Source organism: Megalops cyprinoides, chromosome 5 (genome assembly GCF_013368585.1).
Source record: "Megalops cyprinoides isolate fMegCyp1 chromosome 5, fMegCyp1.pri, whole genome shotgun sequence".
NCBI lineage: Eukaryota > Metazoa > Chordata > Actinopteri > Elopiformes > Megalopidae > Megalops > Megalops cyprinoides.
In genome coordinates, this window is record NC_050587.1 from 14041198 (window position 1) to 14060236 (window position 19039).

Consider the following 19039-nt stretch of genomic DNA (forward strand, 5'->3'; position numbering starts at 1 on the left):
GACCTCCAAAACATTCTTACATCTCCTCACAGCCAACTGGGCAAAAGAATTACAAATTATTTCTGATCAGTCATCTATGTACCATACAAGGGGTGCAAAAGAGCTCCTCAAACAACTGTGAGCACACAGTATGACCTTTCCGAACAGAGCATGAACTATATTCTTGTTAGCAGTAAATTCCTAAACATACTCTCTTAAGCCACATATGATGATAGATATAATAATAGGCAGTAAAACTATTAGTTGTACGTGTGCTCAGGGTAACATTTAGCCCATCTCAGATGAAAAAAACATTTATAATATGTAAATGTAAGTGAAATGTAAGTTTCATTATTTCAACCTCAAAATGTTGGAAAATCCCCTCATCTCACCACACAAAAAATGGACGACACACTACCTGCAGTGCAAAAAAATACTTAGATATTGAAAATACACTTATCCACATTTCACATGGGCTGCAGAGCGGGCCTTCTGACCACAAGAGCCACAAAGCGAAATCTTTAGCTCACTGAGAGCCAGAAGGCAATTTGTCGCTGTGACATTTGTGTATTTATGCCAAAGCTGTACAATAGACTTTAATGTAAACATTCAATATGATCATATATTGTTTGAAAATAAAATACAGTGTATTTGTCACAAATGTCAAGGAATGTCAAACCGTAACATAATTGTGACAGAGGCCGGCTTTTGAAACACAGTGGGCTGACAGCACTCAGCTCAATATTTTCCACAGATTTTTAGAGAAGCCTTGATGCAGTGAGCTACAGAAACAACAGCTCTTCCACTGGAGCCTCAAAAGTAGACTGGTTGGTTGATATTTTGACTTCATCTGTGTGCTGAGGGCTTAAATACAATCAAATTTTTACATATTTCATCCCAAACTGAGAATGATAAACTTAAATAATAAGAGGAAAAGCTGACAACATGTAATATTAATTTGGCATTTCAAATGTCTTCCTCACATTTGTATTTTTATTTGCATTTTGTTGAAATAAATCAGTCAATGTAATTACACAAATGAGTGAGACTAAAAACCTCACTACTGGAGTAAAAAAAGAAAAAAAACAGTTAAGGCAATGATTAAATATGTAAGTGCTGAAGTTGGTTAAATACATAGAATTTGTATAGAAATTATGTATAGTAAATATTTCTTAACATGTACAAGTACCTTTGCATTATATGCCATATCAAAAGCAAGAAGAGATACTTTTGGATACCTTCCTATTAATAAGCATGATACTTACATATGTGCAGAATACCCCAAAACATGGGTCCTTCCCTTCAACACAAACTTGCCTGGAGTTTCTACTCAACCACCAGAGTCATAGGAATCTCATTTTTTGGTTAAAAACAATACCCAAGTTTGAGGGTACAACAATTTGTCATTTCATAATCCAATATGTCAAAAATACTGTCAGAAACACTGTACAAAGGCATGTCCCACAAGAAGAGAAGTTTTGTATATACATTTAGACCTCTTGTGTCAGAAGCTGGAGGAATACACTCATGTGGGTTTTCATCTACAATACTGCAACCCGCTATTAGAGAAACTGAAGAAAGGGGTGGAGTCATTGGCATAAAGTAATAATGTATGTAATGTGTGGAAATAATCACCATACAGAATGTAATGCACTTTGATGATATAAAAAAAATCAAAGGCAAGAGCTGCACAGCATATGCAAATAGATCAGTGAAAAAAATACTTTTTTTGCTGGTAAAGTTATGGCAGGGCCACAGTTGTCAGGTGTTGAGAGTTAAGATGCTCCGCTAGCTTAACAAAGTCATATCTGTCGCAAGGAAACATGTCAGAAAGGTGCAATGTATTTCTTTCTCTATTCAATTAGAAGCTGAAGCTAAAAAGAAGTACCATGCTCTCCACCTGAATCCTCCATAACATTGAAAGGTTAAAGTGCAGGGAGGATTCACAGTGCTGAATGCACTGAGGAGTATCTGGCTGCCAAAAGGCCAGAGCTGCTTTGCTTTCTTTCGGCCATGGCGACCTCTTCCTGCATGTCCCCCCGACATCTCCGTGGCCTCTTGGGCCGGGTGTCCTCAGAGGTCTTGTGCCAGCGTTTGCCACCCCGCACAGGCTGGGACTTGGGCTGCGCACGGGCCATGAGCACCACTGACTCAATGGCGTCCATGATGGAGTCCTGGTTGGAGAACTCCAGGAGTTCAGGCGCCAGGGTGGGATAGGAACTCTTCCTGCCCGGGAGGTCCACACACCTCTCCAGAACGGGCATCTGGCCCACACCCTCGTCCTCCGGAGACAAAGGCTGCTTCCTGGGCCTTCCTCGCCTCTTCTTCACGATGTTGTTGCCCGTTTTGGCCTGCCTCTGGAGTCTCTTTGCCTTCAGGATCTTGTTGACGTGACCCAGGTTCTTCTTGGTGGAGAGGATCTTGGAGAAGGCGCACATCTTGCGCACCTCGCACTGAATCTCCTCGATCTCAGCCCGTTTGAACCTCTTCTTCAACGAACGACTGTGTTCTGTAGTGGAGAGAAAAGGGAATTTATGTTTCATATGACCTTTTACGCATTTAAGAAACACATGTAAGAATTTACACATTTTTGTTGTTTTGACAGCAATCATGGTTGTATAACTTAAACATGCCCCCTTTGCCACAACACTGTATATATTAATGCATAAGTCAATGAAAAATAGGGATTAACCTGACACTGAAAAATACATTTTTGTTGTAACATTAACTTATATATACAGACCTTCTTTCAAAACACAGTGGAGACAAGACTTGATTGCATTTTGCACGAAGAAGCTTGAAAAATTATCCTAAAATAATAGGAAATTCACAAAAAAGTCTCCCATGTCATTTCTGAAGCCACTTATCCCCGCACATCTGGGACACAGGCAGACACCATTTATTTTGCAAACAGGAAGGCCCATCACGTTATAGGTTGATTCAGAAGTGGCTGAGCAGATGCAAATGGAGCCATATTGTTCCTTTCATGCCTGTGAAATTGGAGCAAGCCCAGGCCACAGAGCTAATCTCCAGTACCCCTTCTCACAGGACTGGCAGGGCATGTGAGCAGACCGAAGTCTCCTCAGCAACAAAGGTTTAAGGATGAGTGACGGGGGACTCATTTTGATTCAGGCAGATTAAATCATATAGCTCTGACTTCGTCTGCCAGCACTGAAATGTCAAACACTGAACTTGAAACGGATTTGCTCCTGAATTTCTGGACAGCTTGTGACTACATTTCAAAATAACCAAATTGATGGTTTGGGTACATTATCTTATTTTCCTTTCAAACCAGCCAGTGATGTTGAATGTGAGACTGATTTAAAACCATAATCAAGGACTGCGAGTTCTTTCAATATAAACACCCTCACTTAAGAAAGACAAACGTGCTTTTTGCAGATAAACACATTCTTCAAGGATGACCCATGAGAATGGAGCATTACAAAGCACCGAGACAAAGGATTTTTTTTTTTTACTCGACATCTGGAAAACGACGACGTCCACGCACGTAATTAGCAAACGAGCAAGCATCTGTCTCACTGGCTCCCATCTGAATATCATCAGTGTTCGCTTCAATGTTTTGTACATAATCCCCTGTAAATTCAAGCCATAAATTGAAGGGTCTACGATGCAAAGGTGATTAATTTACTGCCTTTCCACTTCACTTCAGAGTCTTGGATGGTAGCCCAGACGAGAGGAGAAGTTATCCTTCTGCGGGTCTCATGTGGAATGAGTTCAGGCAGCCTAAAGCTGCCCAAGAAAAGCTGCTGGTGAATGTGTATTCCACTTCAGAGATCTCTAAGCCTCACCTATCCTTGGAGAATTCTCTCTTCGGCTGTGCGTCATTCCATCTGGGCAGCTGTCCCAGAAAACAAACACAGCCAGAACTACAGAGAATTTAATAGGCAAATGTGGGGAAGGAAAGACACTAGACAAAACCAGCACCAGATTACAGGCTTTGAGATGGTGTGTGTTGGAAACGCATCCATTCTAACAATGGAGGTTTACGCAAGCGCTTCCCAACAGGAGATAATGGCGGGGTGCTACACCGACTTACTTACATTCTGGCTTGCAATGAGGAAAAAAAAATGTGCTATTCATACCTAACCTTGAAGAGTCGGAATATGAGTAGGATACAACTTACTCAAAATTGACCACAAATGACAGCCAATGTCAGTGAAATTTCCTGTTCATTTGACAAGCAGTTAAGCTTCAAACACAGCAGTGGGAATGGGGATACTATGGATCAGTGACGGGTACTGTATTTAAAACTCAGTCAGCTGGCAACTCATTCATCAGGGTTTCTATTCTGTATCTTATATTCCATAAAGGGAATTGCTGCTACCAAGGCAGGTCCATACCAGACACTTAATGTGATCATGACCACACAGCACAGTATGTTACCACATTCATTGAGAAGTGCATTTGACCCCAGCAGGAGTAAGTTTCTATAAGCTATGTCAGTGTTTCCCTTACCATAATCTTTAGTGGTCAGGCTGCCTGTCAGACATAAATGGCCGCCCACTAATGGCACCCCCAGCCCCCCCAACAGTTCTACCAGAGGAAAGTGAAAGTAAAATTGCGCAGCTGACCCCCACCCCCCATACTCTCTCACCCCTTTGCTTGTCTAAGAGCGCCCCCTACCATGTTCTGTATTCCTACTATATATTCTTACAAATAATATTAAAACATTATTATTACTGTCAAAATGTTATTTACTATAAATTAATACTAAAACATCATATACTTTTGTGCAACATGCCATTTGAGTGTCTTCATCCTTTTAGCACCATGGACAATGATCAAAAGATTAAATGTTGTCACCATTTCAAATGCTAACTTACAATTTATCTATTAATCAAGAAGCTCACTTGCCTACTGTACTTTCAGTCACCAACAAACTTTTGACTTGCAGCTGTAAACTTTTCTGCTGTAAACTTTCACTTTCCTTGAAGTACTGATGTGCGTTCAAAATGTGAAGCAAATGCGAGAGCTGCCTTTTCATACATCCAACGTGTGTGTTACAAAAACACAAGCCATGAGGATCCTGCATGGCCTAAGAGTGTCTTTTAGCTCTTTTGGAGGTTATGTATGTTCATATGTTCAGATGTGTCTTTTTGTATGCACGTTTTTTGTCTTAAAACAACAAAAATAAAGGTTAGAAGCTACATGATACCTGATGCCTGATCTCTTCCAAGCACTGTATGTATTATTATTACATGGAAGTCCTGTGGTAGCATGCTAACTCTGAGGAATCGGGCAGAAATGTTGTCTCTGTTCTGACAAGTTTGGTTTAAATGGTTTTGCTATTTAAATGTCAAAATGGAGTTAATAAAAATACATCCAAACTTGTGTCAGTCAGAATTAGAACTGGGAAAAGAAAATAAAAATGGACAATGTGACGAGCCAAAATGTCACAAAACATGGAGTGGAATGACTTAATCAAATACAACATGTACACCATCAAAGGTGGTTCTTACCTTTCTTAGGTTTTGCATGTTCAGGATATGGCAGCCATCATTACATTTGTATTGCATGAACTATTCACAGGGAAGGAAATATGCAGGATACACTTCATCCTCAAGCCAACCACAGAACTCCACAAAGACCAACAACTGAAAAATGGCCAGCAGCTGATCCTAACTCTGCCCCCATTTTGAAGGGCAAGATGAAGTAATGAGAGGTACATAAATGCTAAAAAGCAGACCCCAGATATGAGAGCAGTTATATATGTATATTGAAAATGAACTGTAAATGTTGAGAAGCTTATCACTGACACTGATTTCATACAGTTTAAATTTAAAAAATCACCTTTGCCTTTGTTTACAATTATTTCTCCTTTCCTTTTTGATCACCAATGTTTAACCAAGTGTTAACCAAGTGTGTATTGTGTATATACAGAGAAATATTTGCATAGCTTGATCTATATTCATGTGTAAATTACTGCCACTCAAAAGAATTTTATTTTTAGTTTACAGTCATGTTTGAAACTTTGCCTGGAACCACATGGTGTTGCTGGGATGTGTTGCTGGGATGTGAAACCATAACTGGTCTATAATCAACTCCATCAGAGGAAACTGCACAGCCAAAAAAAAAAAAACAAAAAACAAAATCAGAAGACCAACACTGTATTGGAAACTGAGGGACAGCCAAATGAGGGACAGCCCCCAGAGAGAAATTAAATGAATGAGCTGGAATAATATGTATAATATTATATATTTTATCATATGTATAGAACAGGATAATGTCATAATGCCATTCATGTGGTGAACAAGTAATGAGGGTCTCTAATGAAATCTGGTCAAGGTGGCAAAACATCCAAGTACCCCAGCACATCCACATGCATTTGGAGGTAGGCTATATTGTAAATGCCAGCAATTCACTTCTGCATGAAGTGCAGGACAAACATGCTTAGTATCAAGTACTTTTATTGCATCTTTGACCATGTGCTTTACTTTTAAGGCTGTTGTTTGTTCAGTTTTTTTGTATTAACCATACAGAAATATTCTTTATTGAGTTTGTCTTGTTTATCTTATTGCTACATCAAAACAATTCCTCTGTGTTAGTGATTACATATATACCTTCTTGACCATCTGTTAGTTTTTAAGTAAAGCGGTATTGTTTTGAATTGGGTCAACTTAGCCATAGTTTTATTCTGTTGATCACTAATACCTACCTCTAACTGGCACTGTGTACGTGTTTAGCTTGTCAGTGCATCTTTTATTTATTTTGCATTATGCTCTGCCAAAATAAGACAGTGTGTAGTTCATTTTTCAAATTCGTTTCACATGATTCATTTCCTAAATTAAGTCATTTTTATTGCTTGCATCTTAATATCTTACTACCTTTCTTTACCAGGTGACATATGAATGTCAAGGGAGAAAAAGAAGTGGCAAAATGCAAGGAACCATGTCAAGCCAGAATAAGCAACGCCAAACTGTGCCTTCCTCTCTTTCGACCTGCTTTTTTCTCTTTTCTCATCCTTGTATGTTCTGCATTTACTTTTCCCCGTACTCTTGGACAGCCCCGTACCAACATCCTGGATTTTGGAGGAATGAGGTCCACACAACCCCTGCCCTAAGGCTGCTGATGAATGTCCCTCTAGTGGCTTCTTGCATCTCAATTAGCCCCATGGACTGTACTGTATTTAGCAACCTCTTCCATGGTATACCGACAAATACCTCTGTCTCAGAAATGTTTGCTTTGTATATTGCTGTGAGGATATGACACCCATGAGGAAAAACACATATTAGCAATTCTACAGACATTTTGATAAACGTGGCCTCTTTATATACAAGTTTCCTTATATGTGTGTTATGAGCCAACAAAGCAACTTAACCATTCCAAAAGACAAGTAACCCTCCTATTTTCAAGGCTACTTATGGTTATTCTGTACAATACTCAAAGGCACTGAACCTTGCTTAATGAGGCATGCCATCAATTAAAGAATTACATTTAAAAATAGTACAACTAGTACAAATAAAGTAAACAATATCAAGAAGATATCCTTAACTTGCTCAAAATTAAATCCCTGAACAAATTTTTCAGGCATTCAGTGTTCAGGGTTGAACATATTATAGATATACTATGACAGACCCCACACAGATTGGCTGAAAAATGTTTGGTTTGTGCACCCAAAAACTTTCCTTGGGGTGATTTTATCAGATGACAATCCTGGGAGCCCTTAAATTCAGCCCAACACCACCAATTACATTTCATATGCAAAAACTCCCTCCTCAATTTTTGTGGTGAAAATGTACCAAGTGGGTCATAGAGGGAGAAGGAAATATTTGACAGGTAGGTCACCTACAACATTTCTGATGGGCTGTGTAAATATTTACCTCAACAAAGATAAACAGCAATTTACGCTAAAGGTGGACTTGCCAGGTTTAACATAAAGCATGCCAACCAACCACTTTTCAATACACTTTCAGGAAACCAGTCAGTGCTTCAATTACAAATCAGACATTCATGAATAGCCTTTCAGTTTAGAGGCCAACTGAACTGCGGGGAAAAAAAAGAACTTTTCTTACAAATTCAGATTTACTTTTCAGCTCTAAATGTCTGACTGTACAAATAGATATGTCAGCATAATTAGGCTGTACAGCTGAAAAACGACTGAAACAGACTTCTTCTGCAGGGCAAGGTGTTTACAGAATATATGTTCAATATATTGTAGATATCTCCCTCACAGTTCTTTGAGTATTATTAAAAGGTTTCCAGAATATTTTTTTCTTTCACAGGAAACCCTTTTAAGGAACTAATTTACATACCTTGCACAACTGTAATTCCCTGAGACATATTTTACAGATATATATATTGGCCTATCCCAAATGTTAATTCATGGAATAATCCCTAGCTGCACTATAGGAGAGAGGGGTGTAGAGAAGCAGGTCAAGGAGATTAACTGGCTTCATTTTACCAAATAAATTATTAAAATTAAATCTGTATCAAAGCTCAAAATTACACAATTACGGCCCTCATGAATTAATTCTGTGAACGCTGTCCTTGAGATGAATGTCTCTTACATTAAAAGGTACATTGCTCTGCCAGGCTTTTTAAGTTGCTCATTTAAAAATCACCTCACTCTGCTAAAAAGAGGCAAGCAAGGATTTCCCAGAGGAAAACAGTGCCAGATGAAGAGAGAGAGACAACACACCTATACTGGTTAGGCATTTCCCAATGAACAACAAAAGTCAATGGTGGTGACATTTTAAGAAACCCTTCCTCTCCGTTGGGAGCTCAGCCAAAGCACTCAGCCACATACATCCTCCTGCTCCATAAGTACCCCCTCAGGTAAAATTCACATACTCATTAAATACAAGAAAAACTGCATGTAACCACCTCATTTTATTCACAAGGTGATCTTGTGGGAAACCGCTCACAACTGACATGTGTGCAGGAGTGAAGCTTGTGAGGAAAACATATTTGAATCATTAATTAGACCCCAGAAATATGCACAGGGGAGAAGACTGGGCTTATTGGCTAAATTCCTCATTTGGTTTTAATCAAAGAATCGTCTTTCCCCCCTCAGATCCCAAGCGATCCTCTCTGCTCCCTGGCCTCTTTAATAGCTCAGAGCCTTGTGTAGCCTTCCTGAGAGCCAACAAATCATGTGGAAGAGACATTAATTTTCAAAGGGACCGTCACAAGCCATTTATCCCCTGAAATCTTTACCTGCATCCTGCACACCATGTTTTCATTAGAGGCACATAGTCATGGACTAGCCTCTACCCTCTCCCTCTTGCTTCCCTCTTGCCTGCAGAGGCCTACTTCCTACTGTCACGGAAACCAGAGTCTGGAGTTAAAGGTTAAACTATTCCCTCAAACTACTGGGTGTCAAAACACAGATTTTAGCTGTGTCGTGTACCGACACATAAACAGCACAAAAAGGTCAGAGGTGGGTACTGAACTGCTCTCGGTTTTAAAGTCTGGCCAACAATTTCTATTTCAAAGGGTTTATCAGATGATAGGGGGCATTGTTAGTGAATTTCCAATCCTCAGAGTGCAGACCGGATAAACAAGCTTGAACTCTCACCTCCTTTTCTGTAGCTATAGCTCAAGAATTTGTTATTTTTCACTCCCTTGGAACACTGCTGATCATATGACAGATATGAGAGCCTGGCCCATGATAACTGGTTCTCATTCAAAAGCCAGTCAGAAAACAAGTGGGCATCATCATGTGAGCATGCAACGTTTTGAAATCTCGTACCTGTGTGATATATCATGTAGGTTCAACCTGATTTAGAGTAGGTTTAATGTTTGTACAGGTGAAGTACAATAACTAGCACATGATAAGCACTACAATGATAAGCATTGTTTGATTTAATAAATTGCATTTACATAGTGTCTTTCCAGGATCCCAAAGTCTCATCTATTCAGCAATAGCATTAGCCATACTTAACATTACACTTAAGTGCCCTATGACAACAGTACAAGAACATAAGCAACATTTTCCATAATTCTTTTGCCCTACTGACTAACATTAAAAGATATGTTTTTTAAACAGTTCAGCTGAAATGTTGATGAACCCCCTTTGTCCAATTCCTTTGGCCTCTGAACAATTCTTAGAAAGGATAGTGCTTATTTTGAATACACTGTGCACATGCACCCTGTAAAACATCTCCCAGGGTTCATCGTCAAACCTTTCAAATGAGATGTAGCTTTTAAACTACATATAATTTACCAGAGAACACCACTGGGAAGACAGGGAATGTCACAATGGGTACAGTCTATATCATACAGCTCCTGTTAAAGCACCATTACAAGGAATGGGCAAGGAGGAGCCCATAGAAGAGATCTGACAGAAGGGAGTGCAAAGAGGACAAATTAAATGGAGGGTACAAGGACAGGATAAGAACGAGGGAAAAAGGAAAAAACCTAGCAACCTTTTGTAATGTCCTTTCTCGGAAACTGTAAATTAATATTTTAATTAGTGGGTTAATTTAGTATTACATACTGAGGTTTACATACTCAGGTTTATGGACTTTATTAACGAGCTAGCAGGGCTCATGTCCTACCATCAGTACATGTGTATCAGATCATTCATTCTTCAGTTTACACATAAAAGCACTAAGACATAGGACACTCTTCCCAAACATTACACTTATGTAGGTGATAGGCGAGGAATTAATCTGTTGAGCTGAAATGGCAAAAGATGGAGAAGCAACTACAAGTAAATAAGGTGATATGTTGTAAAAAAAAAAAAAAATCATTCTAATGCTGTAAAAATTGTTTTAGTCATTCTAATGATGTCAATAGGTCAGACCTTCATATTGTAACTGTCATTTTTACATTTTCAAAATAGGAACAATTAGCATGTGTACTTACATCCTGACATCACATCCTTACACACACACGCACGTGCGCACACACACACAAACATCAATAGTTTGGACTGTAAAACTCCTATCTTATTGCAGCTGCTGCAGTGAGTGAACAAGGAGTTGAGGGTCAAGAAGGTCTTAGGGTATAGAGTGAGTACAAGAACTGCAACAGACAGCAATTCTCAGAGGTTTCAAAATGCACTATGTAGGCCTCACATTTAGTGTACTGCCAGCTTTCAAATCAATACCACATGTCCATTTTCTGTGATGTACAGCAAAGAGCTCAAGTTCACAACTCAAAGAGCAGCACAACTGACCTCATGAAACACTTAATATCCCCTCAATGACACAGCTGTGCTTCAGGTATTAACTTGAATCACTCACTCTCTGGCAGATTGTCATTACACTGTAATGCACTTAAAACTAATGTGCTGTATCACTCCTGTTAAAATCCAGTATACCACTGAAAGGTTCACCATGTAATTATGCCATATCACATAATACACAGAGGTTTTGGAATGCATAACTGCTATTCTGTTGCAAGACTCATTGAGGTCAACTAGCTTACACTACGTTAGAGGTGTAAAGAAATGCCTAGGCCTACTTAGTTTTATACCTAGCTCCTCATTATAACTTAGCTGGTTTATTCTTGTGTATTAATGTTATTTAGCAGGTCAACTTTGTAGCTTTAGCAATATGTATCTGAAATAATATAACTATTATGCCAGCAAATGTAACCTTCATCGCTAACATTAGGCAGGTGCCAAAAATTATTAGTTCACTGCTAGCTAGCTAACACTCAGTCATGTTACCTTAGCTAGGTAGCCTGCTAGTTATCCAGCCAGCTAGCCATAGTTGCTAATATGATGTTTTCTCTGGGCAAAGTTTATACCATGTATGTATTTCTTGCACCTGCTGAAGCAGTGAGATGCAAGAAAAACAGGCAGTGACAACAGCTCAGCATGGACTCTGATGCCAGACTGACAGGTCTCCAGTTTGAAACCACACATCCCTTTGTTCACATCTCATCAGCTGTGAGAGGATGGAGTGACTGCTTTGACAATTGTTTAGCTGCTTTTTAAAGGAAATTATACACACAGCTGGTCAGAGTTGGACAACAATCATTTGTATGTTCATATCACAGGTAAACCATGCCATATTTGGTCAAGTAAAATGTTTACTCATACAGATTTAGTTTGGGCAAGTAGATTTCTGACTCAGTTGCCCAACGGGACAAGTGAGAAAAAAACCTTAATGTTGAACCCTGGTGATATGTGAAAATGTCTATATTAAAATAATTTTATTATGGATACTACTGGGATATTTCTGTTGTTCAACAACAGGTCTACAACAAACGTTAACGATTAAATATTTGTTTAACATTTCTTTTTGATGACAGACAGTAAACATTTGTCACAAAGTACAAGAAGTAGCTTAAGATTATGTTTATAATTTCATACTTTATTAGGATGAAGTGGAGGATGTAGGTGAGTGAGAAGAGGGGCAAAAATATCTTGGTGAAAATATTGGAATATAAGATAATATTGGATAGCGACAAAAGCCCACTATTCTTTCATGCTTATGTTGTTTCATAATCAGGTTGACTAATGTAATGTTAAGGAGGTATGTCTTATACCCTGCTGGAATTCACGGTTTTTCAGAACCCCATGGTGATAATCTTTTTCTTAGTACTGCTGCTGAACAGTGCCACTTGCCAAAATGGAGCACTTTACAAACAATACAGCTTTTTGAAACAGGCATTCACTTAGATAGTGTGAGCCATAGTGCTACCAGCTCCAAGCTCTCTAAATGTGACTGTATTTAGCTAAATCACATTTTAACCACAGTAATAATTTCCATTTAAAAAGGCATGGTTTATGAATGTTTAACACAAAGGTTTCACACAGGGACACTGAAATGTACACTACAGTAGAATTTTAGCATTGACAGGAAATAATTATGTATAATACATCATTTTTTTTGAAAATGCAACTTCATTATTTCAAGATGCTTTAAGAATGACTATGAATTTATGAGATTATGTATATAATATACTTCAAATGTTTGTGCCCATTTTAATTGTGGCAAGACAGGTCTGTCAAGCGTAACAGCATGACAGTAAGTCAAGGATCTGGATGGTGATTAGGCAGAATGAGTCCTCCCCCATTTCTCTGGGGAGTAGGAATGCAATCTAACAGAGCCCAGGGCTTCCAATTCCCCTCCATTGGAACAGGCCAGATTCATTAGACTTCTGGCTGCTGCCCAGGTTTCTTAGCACAGGAAGAGAGACACGCAGGTCCATATTCAAAAATAATTCAAATGGGTAAATAATGCAGCTGAGAGATCACTAGAATAGTGGTTCTCAAATGTTTTTGTCACAAGGCACACTATTTATGAAAACAAATACTTCCAAGGCACACCTTTACATATGATTATAGCTATGTAAATCATCATAAATAAGACTAATTCCAAGGCACACCTGGCCAGCTCCCAAGGCACACCAGTGTGAGACGGCACACAGTTTGAGAACCACTGCACTAGAAGGTTAAGAAAAATTATATTTACAGGCCTCTTCATGTATGTGTTTCAAATATCTTTGCATATTGTACTTGTTTCAATACTTTGTATTTCTCTCTCTCTCTCTCTCTCACACACACACACACACATGCACACGCACACACACTTTTTATATATCTCACAGTTCAACATTATGGCTTTTCCTCACTTTTCAGGTTGAGCAAGCTGATCATAACTCTATGGCATAACTTCACAGTAGGCCTAATATAAAGAGACTAAAAATTTATTATTGTCCTAAGTTTGATCACCTGTTTGTCTGCTTCACTATTTATTCTCACCATGGGGACCCACTTGACCTGTCCTTGAAGTCTCATCAGGGTCCAGTTAGAAGCTCAATTTAGGTGCCTCACTGAAAAGAGTCTGAACATCAGATTCTGAACGTACTTAGTCATTTAAGTCATTTAAATTTTTCTCGATGAAACTCATCTGCTGTAATAGGCTATAAAATAACTTTCTAGCTAGCCATAATACACAGCTAGTGATCTGACTGGCTATTTTTCAAACTGCCCATCAATATAATACTTAGCTAGGTAGTTAGCTGACTTTAGTAACCAGCTGAGCTAAGTTATAATAAGGATGATACAATAAGGGGGTAGCTATAAAACTAACAAGGTTACATCTAAAACTTCTTGAAACTCAATCAACCTGGTTATTATTGATCAAGCAGTAAGGTATGATTGGTCACAGGACTCATGTGACCTGCCTCCTTCCTTTTTTACACAAAAAACACACACACGTACAAATCTGAGAAATCAGACAAATCAGAGATTTTGAGAACTGAAATGCTGAAGCGTTTTCTTGTCACCTGCCTGGGGAAATATAATCATTTCTTCAAAAATGAACTTTTTTTGGTCCAGATGAAAAAAGTCACTAACCAATCATATTTTTCGCCATTCAAAACTATTAATTGTAAATCAAGCTAAATTTTAACTTCATTCTGTGAGACACATACCTGTATTGGTAGCAACATTGCATATTATTAGTTAAAACAGCTAGCCAGCAACATAACATTACTAAAGCTGACAGCTGAATTAATGTTTAGCAGCTAGTTAGCTAGCCAGACATTACCTAAGTATGTAAAAAAGCCATGCAGTTGTAATCAAAGCTACTCGCACAGCTACTCAAAATGGGAGAGAGGTCTGTCCTGTTTTTCAATGGCATGTACGTTTTGGAATATGGTCTTCATTTGTCTGTCTTTTATTCACTCAGTTATACTCAGAATACTGACTTAAAGAAAAAAAAAAAATAGGAACTGGCCTGAATGGTGCATGTATTTGGCCACACTGCATTTAATCAGCGTTCTGTGACTTATATAGAAAGCTGTAGTAAACTTAATTTTGATGCAAAAGCCTGTAACTCACCAAAGTTAAAACCATGGATATCTGTCAAGGTCCCGTAATTACACTCAGTAATGTCTGAAATGAACTTCAAAGAGATCTTACCTTCCAATGATGGACTTAAGCACTGGAATGTGCTCTGCACCTTCTCCCCCCTGCTGTTTCTGAACGGCACCATGTTTTGCTCTCTGAACACCCCAAAGGTCTCCAAGCTCTGCCTCACGTTTCTGATTCCAGACTGGAGTTCCTGAGAAGACTGCACCCTTCTTAACAGGTCAGATGGCACATCCTTGGCATTCCGAATGCCCTCTGTGCACAGGCTGGAGCAGGCAGAATGGAGATCATGTACTGCTTCCCCTCGCTCTCGTGCACACTTCCACTGCTGCGAGTCAGACAGAGACAATGTGGTGCGAGAGTCCATCTCAAAGATGTTCCTGGAGCTTCTTAGCAGTGTGTCTGTGTTCTGCTGGTTCCGTTGCTTATCTTTTCGCTTTGGCAATGTGGGCCCTTTGTCTGAAATTCCCAACTCTTCACTTAGAACCGTTAGGACACAAGGGTTCTTTGTTCCACTGAAGAGCCCACCCAGGTCTTCCCTCTTAGACCTGGACTGATCCTCACTATGTTTGTGCTTGTGTTTGTGTTTGCGTTTGTGAAGCCAGACACTACTTAAGTTACTGCTGCCACCTTTGGGAGCCTCTAACAATGGATGATTATTGTCCATTCCAGCGGGGGGCTTCGGTTGAGAACTGAGTTTGATCTTGTGTTTGGCAGCAGCAGTTAACTTTACATGGGCACTAGAAGGGAACTTAGATGGTGTAGTTGCTGGCCTTAGGAAAGAGGAGGTTGCTGCCCCAAGAGTATGAGACAAGAACAAAGGAGCTGGATACTGACCATAATAACCCAAGTTCATACTGGTGGCAACAGGCATTGGTGTGTAAGGCATTGCATAAGGTGCATAGTAATTGCCACTGGGAAATGGGTAGCCAAATCCTGGGATGAAAGGCATTTTTGACATTGGCGCATTGTCTTTGGCTGGCCTACCACGCCGCTTTTTAGACTTCATTTCTGAATTCCTACGAAAATAATACAGTGGATCAAAAGGTATGTACGGCACTGGGTAGTAATGGTCAAAGTTCATCCGAAAGATGCTGGGATACGAATTCTCATGATATATTCTGTAGCTATGGTGGGAGATACGGAAGACCTGGAACTTGCCAATAAGTTCGTCAAGGTCAGCCAGAAACTGAAGGTCGTCCCGGCGCTGAAGACCCTTCCGCTTGCGCCGGTGCTTCTGCTTCTTAAGGCTCTCTTGGGAGAGGAAAGTCCCTACTGTAGCCGCGGTGACATGCTTTGAACAGTGCCCTCTTTTAGCTCTGCTGGTGGCATCTAATGCAGCAGCTTCAGAGGGCTCGAGGCTGCAGAAGTCAAAAGAGTACCTTCTGCGAGATGTTGGGCCTTTCTCAGCTTGGTCAGATGTGCTGTTGTTGTCAGTGCCAATCCCGCTGTCGCTTGGGATCGTCTCCTCACTGTGGGACTCGCTGACAGGAGACAAGGTAACCTCTTTGAGAGAGGCCACCTCAGAGAGATGGGAAGGCGAGTTGGTCATGAGTTGAGGGGGAGACAGCTTCCAGTTACCACTGTGGTAGCCTCTAGGAGCTCTCGTGGGCAGTGCACTGACAGGCTGCAGGTGTGGCATAGTCTTTGACTCTTGCAAACTAATTTCTGTGTTGACAGGGCATAGTATCCCACCAGCTCCAGTGGCTTGGGCAGAGATTGAGTGGACAGTCCTGGGAGAAGCTATCCCAGCTGTGGACTGTGGATTAAAAGGCACTGCTGGATTCTCAAACTGGCTAGAGGCAGAGCACTTATCACTGACTTTGTACTGATCTTGCCGTACCTGTACCTGAACCTCAGCTTTGGGCTTCCTACCTCTCTTTTTACCAATGTAAATAGTCCCTCGCTTACTTATATTGATCTGCTTGCCCAGACGTGCTTCAATTTTTGATGCCACAGTTGAAACGGTATTTGACACAGGAGTCTTAGATTTTAAGACCAAATTGCTATTAGCAGAACATGACAAAATTTCATTTAAGATGTGCTTCATCTTCATCATTTTTATCTTCTTGTTGTTCTTGTCTCGAACGCCCACTTGGCCTGTATTTCTATTATGCTTTACCTGATTACCAGGAGGTGCTTTTACCTCGAACAGTTTGGGACAATTATGCTTATTCTTTCTTTTCTTCAAAGTGCCATGTGATTCCTCGGCAATGGGGCTTAAAGGACCATTAGAGGTTCCCTCATGAATGGTTTCTACTGTTAGCAAAGGTTGCTTTTTCGGCCGCCCGCGCTTCTTTTTAAGAGGGGTGATAACAGTCAAGCTGTCAGTGTTAGTATAGAGTGGGCTAGAGGGTGTGATGGGGTAAGCTGAGGGAGGCTCTGAGACATTCGCTGTTAGACCATTGCTGTTTTCCTGGTGAGTGGAGTTTTTGGACTTCAGATATGACCAGCTCTCCTTGCCTTTTGGGTTTATAAGTTTAGTATCAGTTTGATCACTTGAATCAGTCAGCTTATCCAGCTTCCTTGCAGGGTTTTTTCGCAGTCTATTCTTAAATATGTCAATCATTTCAGTCACAGCTACTGCAGTCACTGCCTCAGGCTGACCATCCTCCACCTGCTTTGCTGTCTTTGGCTCAATCTTATTTGGAGGTTTTGGTTCTGATAAACCCCTGCCAGTTTTTCTGTTTAACTCAGAAGTTTCTTCTGTTAAATCTTCCAAGGTGGCGGCATGTTTCAATGACTCTCCATATCGTCGCTTTCTCCAAGAATGCACTATGGACTCACTGCTCCTCTGTGGAACAGTCACTGTAAGAAGCTCACTTTCCTTCTCTGCTTTCTGCCTTGTAGACTCTGTCTCTCCAGAAGTAAGCTCAGCAGTTTTCTCCAACAGGCTTATGTGCCTCTCTTTAGTTTTATCTTGAGCGTCAGTGTCTAGGTTCTTTTCTGCCTTCTTCCCCTGCTGAAACTCTAAAGAATAGGCTACCATATTTCTTATTGAGTCTTTTCGGCCATACTTCCTCTTGATGTTCCCAAATACTAGCTCAGTAACCTCCTGCAAACCTTTGTCTTTGTTTGAAGTAGTAAGCATCATTTGATTGCTGTTTGTCTGTGTAGCTGGTGGCATATTTGCAGCAGAAGGTGGCTTCATTTGGGAACCAGGGATTTGGCTTGCCATTCCTGAACTGAAGAGACCTGAAGATAGGTTTCCTGTTGCTTTTCTTTGCAGCGACTTGGTGATAGTGTTTGACAAATCTGGGAAAGAGTTCTCGTTAAATACTGTTGGTTCGCTTTTCGATTTGCAATCAATCACATCATTTCCTTCAGGTGAGCCCCCTCCTGCTGGTGGCTGTGTCCACTCTATCTGATGCTGAAGATGGCTCCTGGGCTGCTGCTTTGGCTTTAAGGATTCTCCCAGAAGCTCTTCCACAGAATCACTCGGATTTTGTTCAGTAGGTGTACAAGGGGTATCACAGATCTGGTTAACAGAAACAAAAAAGAAAAGAAAAAAACAGTCACAATTCTGCAGAAATTGCACTTTCAAAAGGCTCTACAACATGCTGAATAGTTTTCCCTGCCTGTGTACAGGCCGGGAACCAGAGAGATTCCTAAAAGCTTAAAACACTCTCTCTGAGCTGGTAAACCCAACGCTATGGCAATCTGGTTATATAACTTACAATATAATTCATTGAACTTGGGGGAGAGAGGTGGGACATGAATATAGTCACAGGCTGCAACTCTTTTGACTCAATCAACACCTCAGACAAACTCATTTCCTCTTTAGCACAAACCACAGGGGGATGATACACAGTAGGGAGAACCTTGAGGGGAAGGTGGATATCTAACCTTGTGCTTATTCTTGTGGTTTTCCAAAAATGCCACATGTCATTATAACTGTCATTGCTCAGAATACCCGGCATGCTGCAGGTTAACCTTCGTACAGCACACAACTCATATAAGCCAGAAACAACATATAATCAAGGTTCAACGACAACATATCAAACAAATGTAGAGGATGCCCTTCCCACGCAAGTTATTTGTGGAGTTTTAGTGTAAATCCAGCTTCAATAAATGCATTATGAATTACAGACAGACCACTTGACTCTAATTTGCAGCTTGTTAGCTTGCTGGCTTTTATTATAACTAAATACTTGTTAAAGTAAATGTGTTAAAGTATATGTGTTCCTTCATCAAGTTATTTGTACATATTGCATGTAGAAATGAAGCTCTGGAAAACAATAAATTTAAAATGATTTTTAAGAAAAT

General features: G+C 40.1%; 1 protein-coding gene across 1 annotated transcript in view; it reads right to left on the reverse strand.

Moving 5' to 3' along the window:
- Positions 1–1100: 1100 nt before the first annotated feature.
- Positions 1101–19039, reverse strand: part of LOC118778351 (SET-binding protein-like) — a 50635-nt gene continuing 32696 nt past the window's right edge. Inside the window, exons 2-3 of the mRNA XM_036529855.1 lie at positions 14825–18251; positions 1101–2488 (exon numbers count right to left, since the gene is read on the reverse strand). Coding sequence (XP_036385748.1) covers positions 1923–2488; positions 14825–18251 — 3993 coding nt within the window. The 3' untranslated portion in view covers positions 1101–1922. The remainder of the gene's footprint in view (positions 2489–14824; positions 18252–19039) is intronic.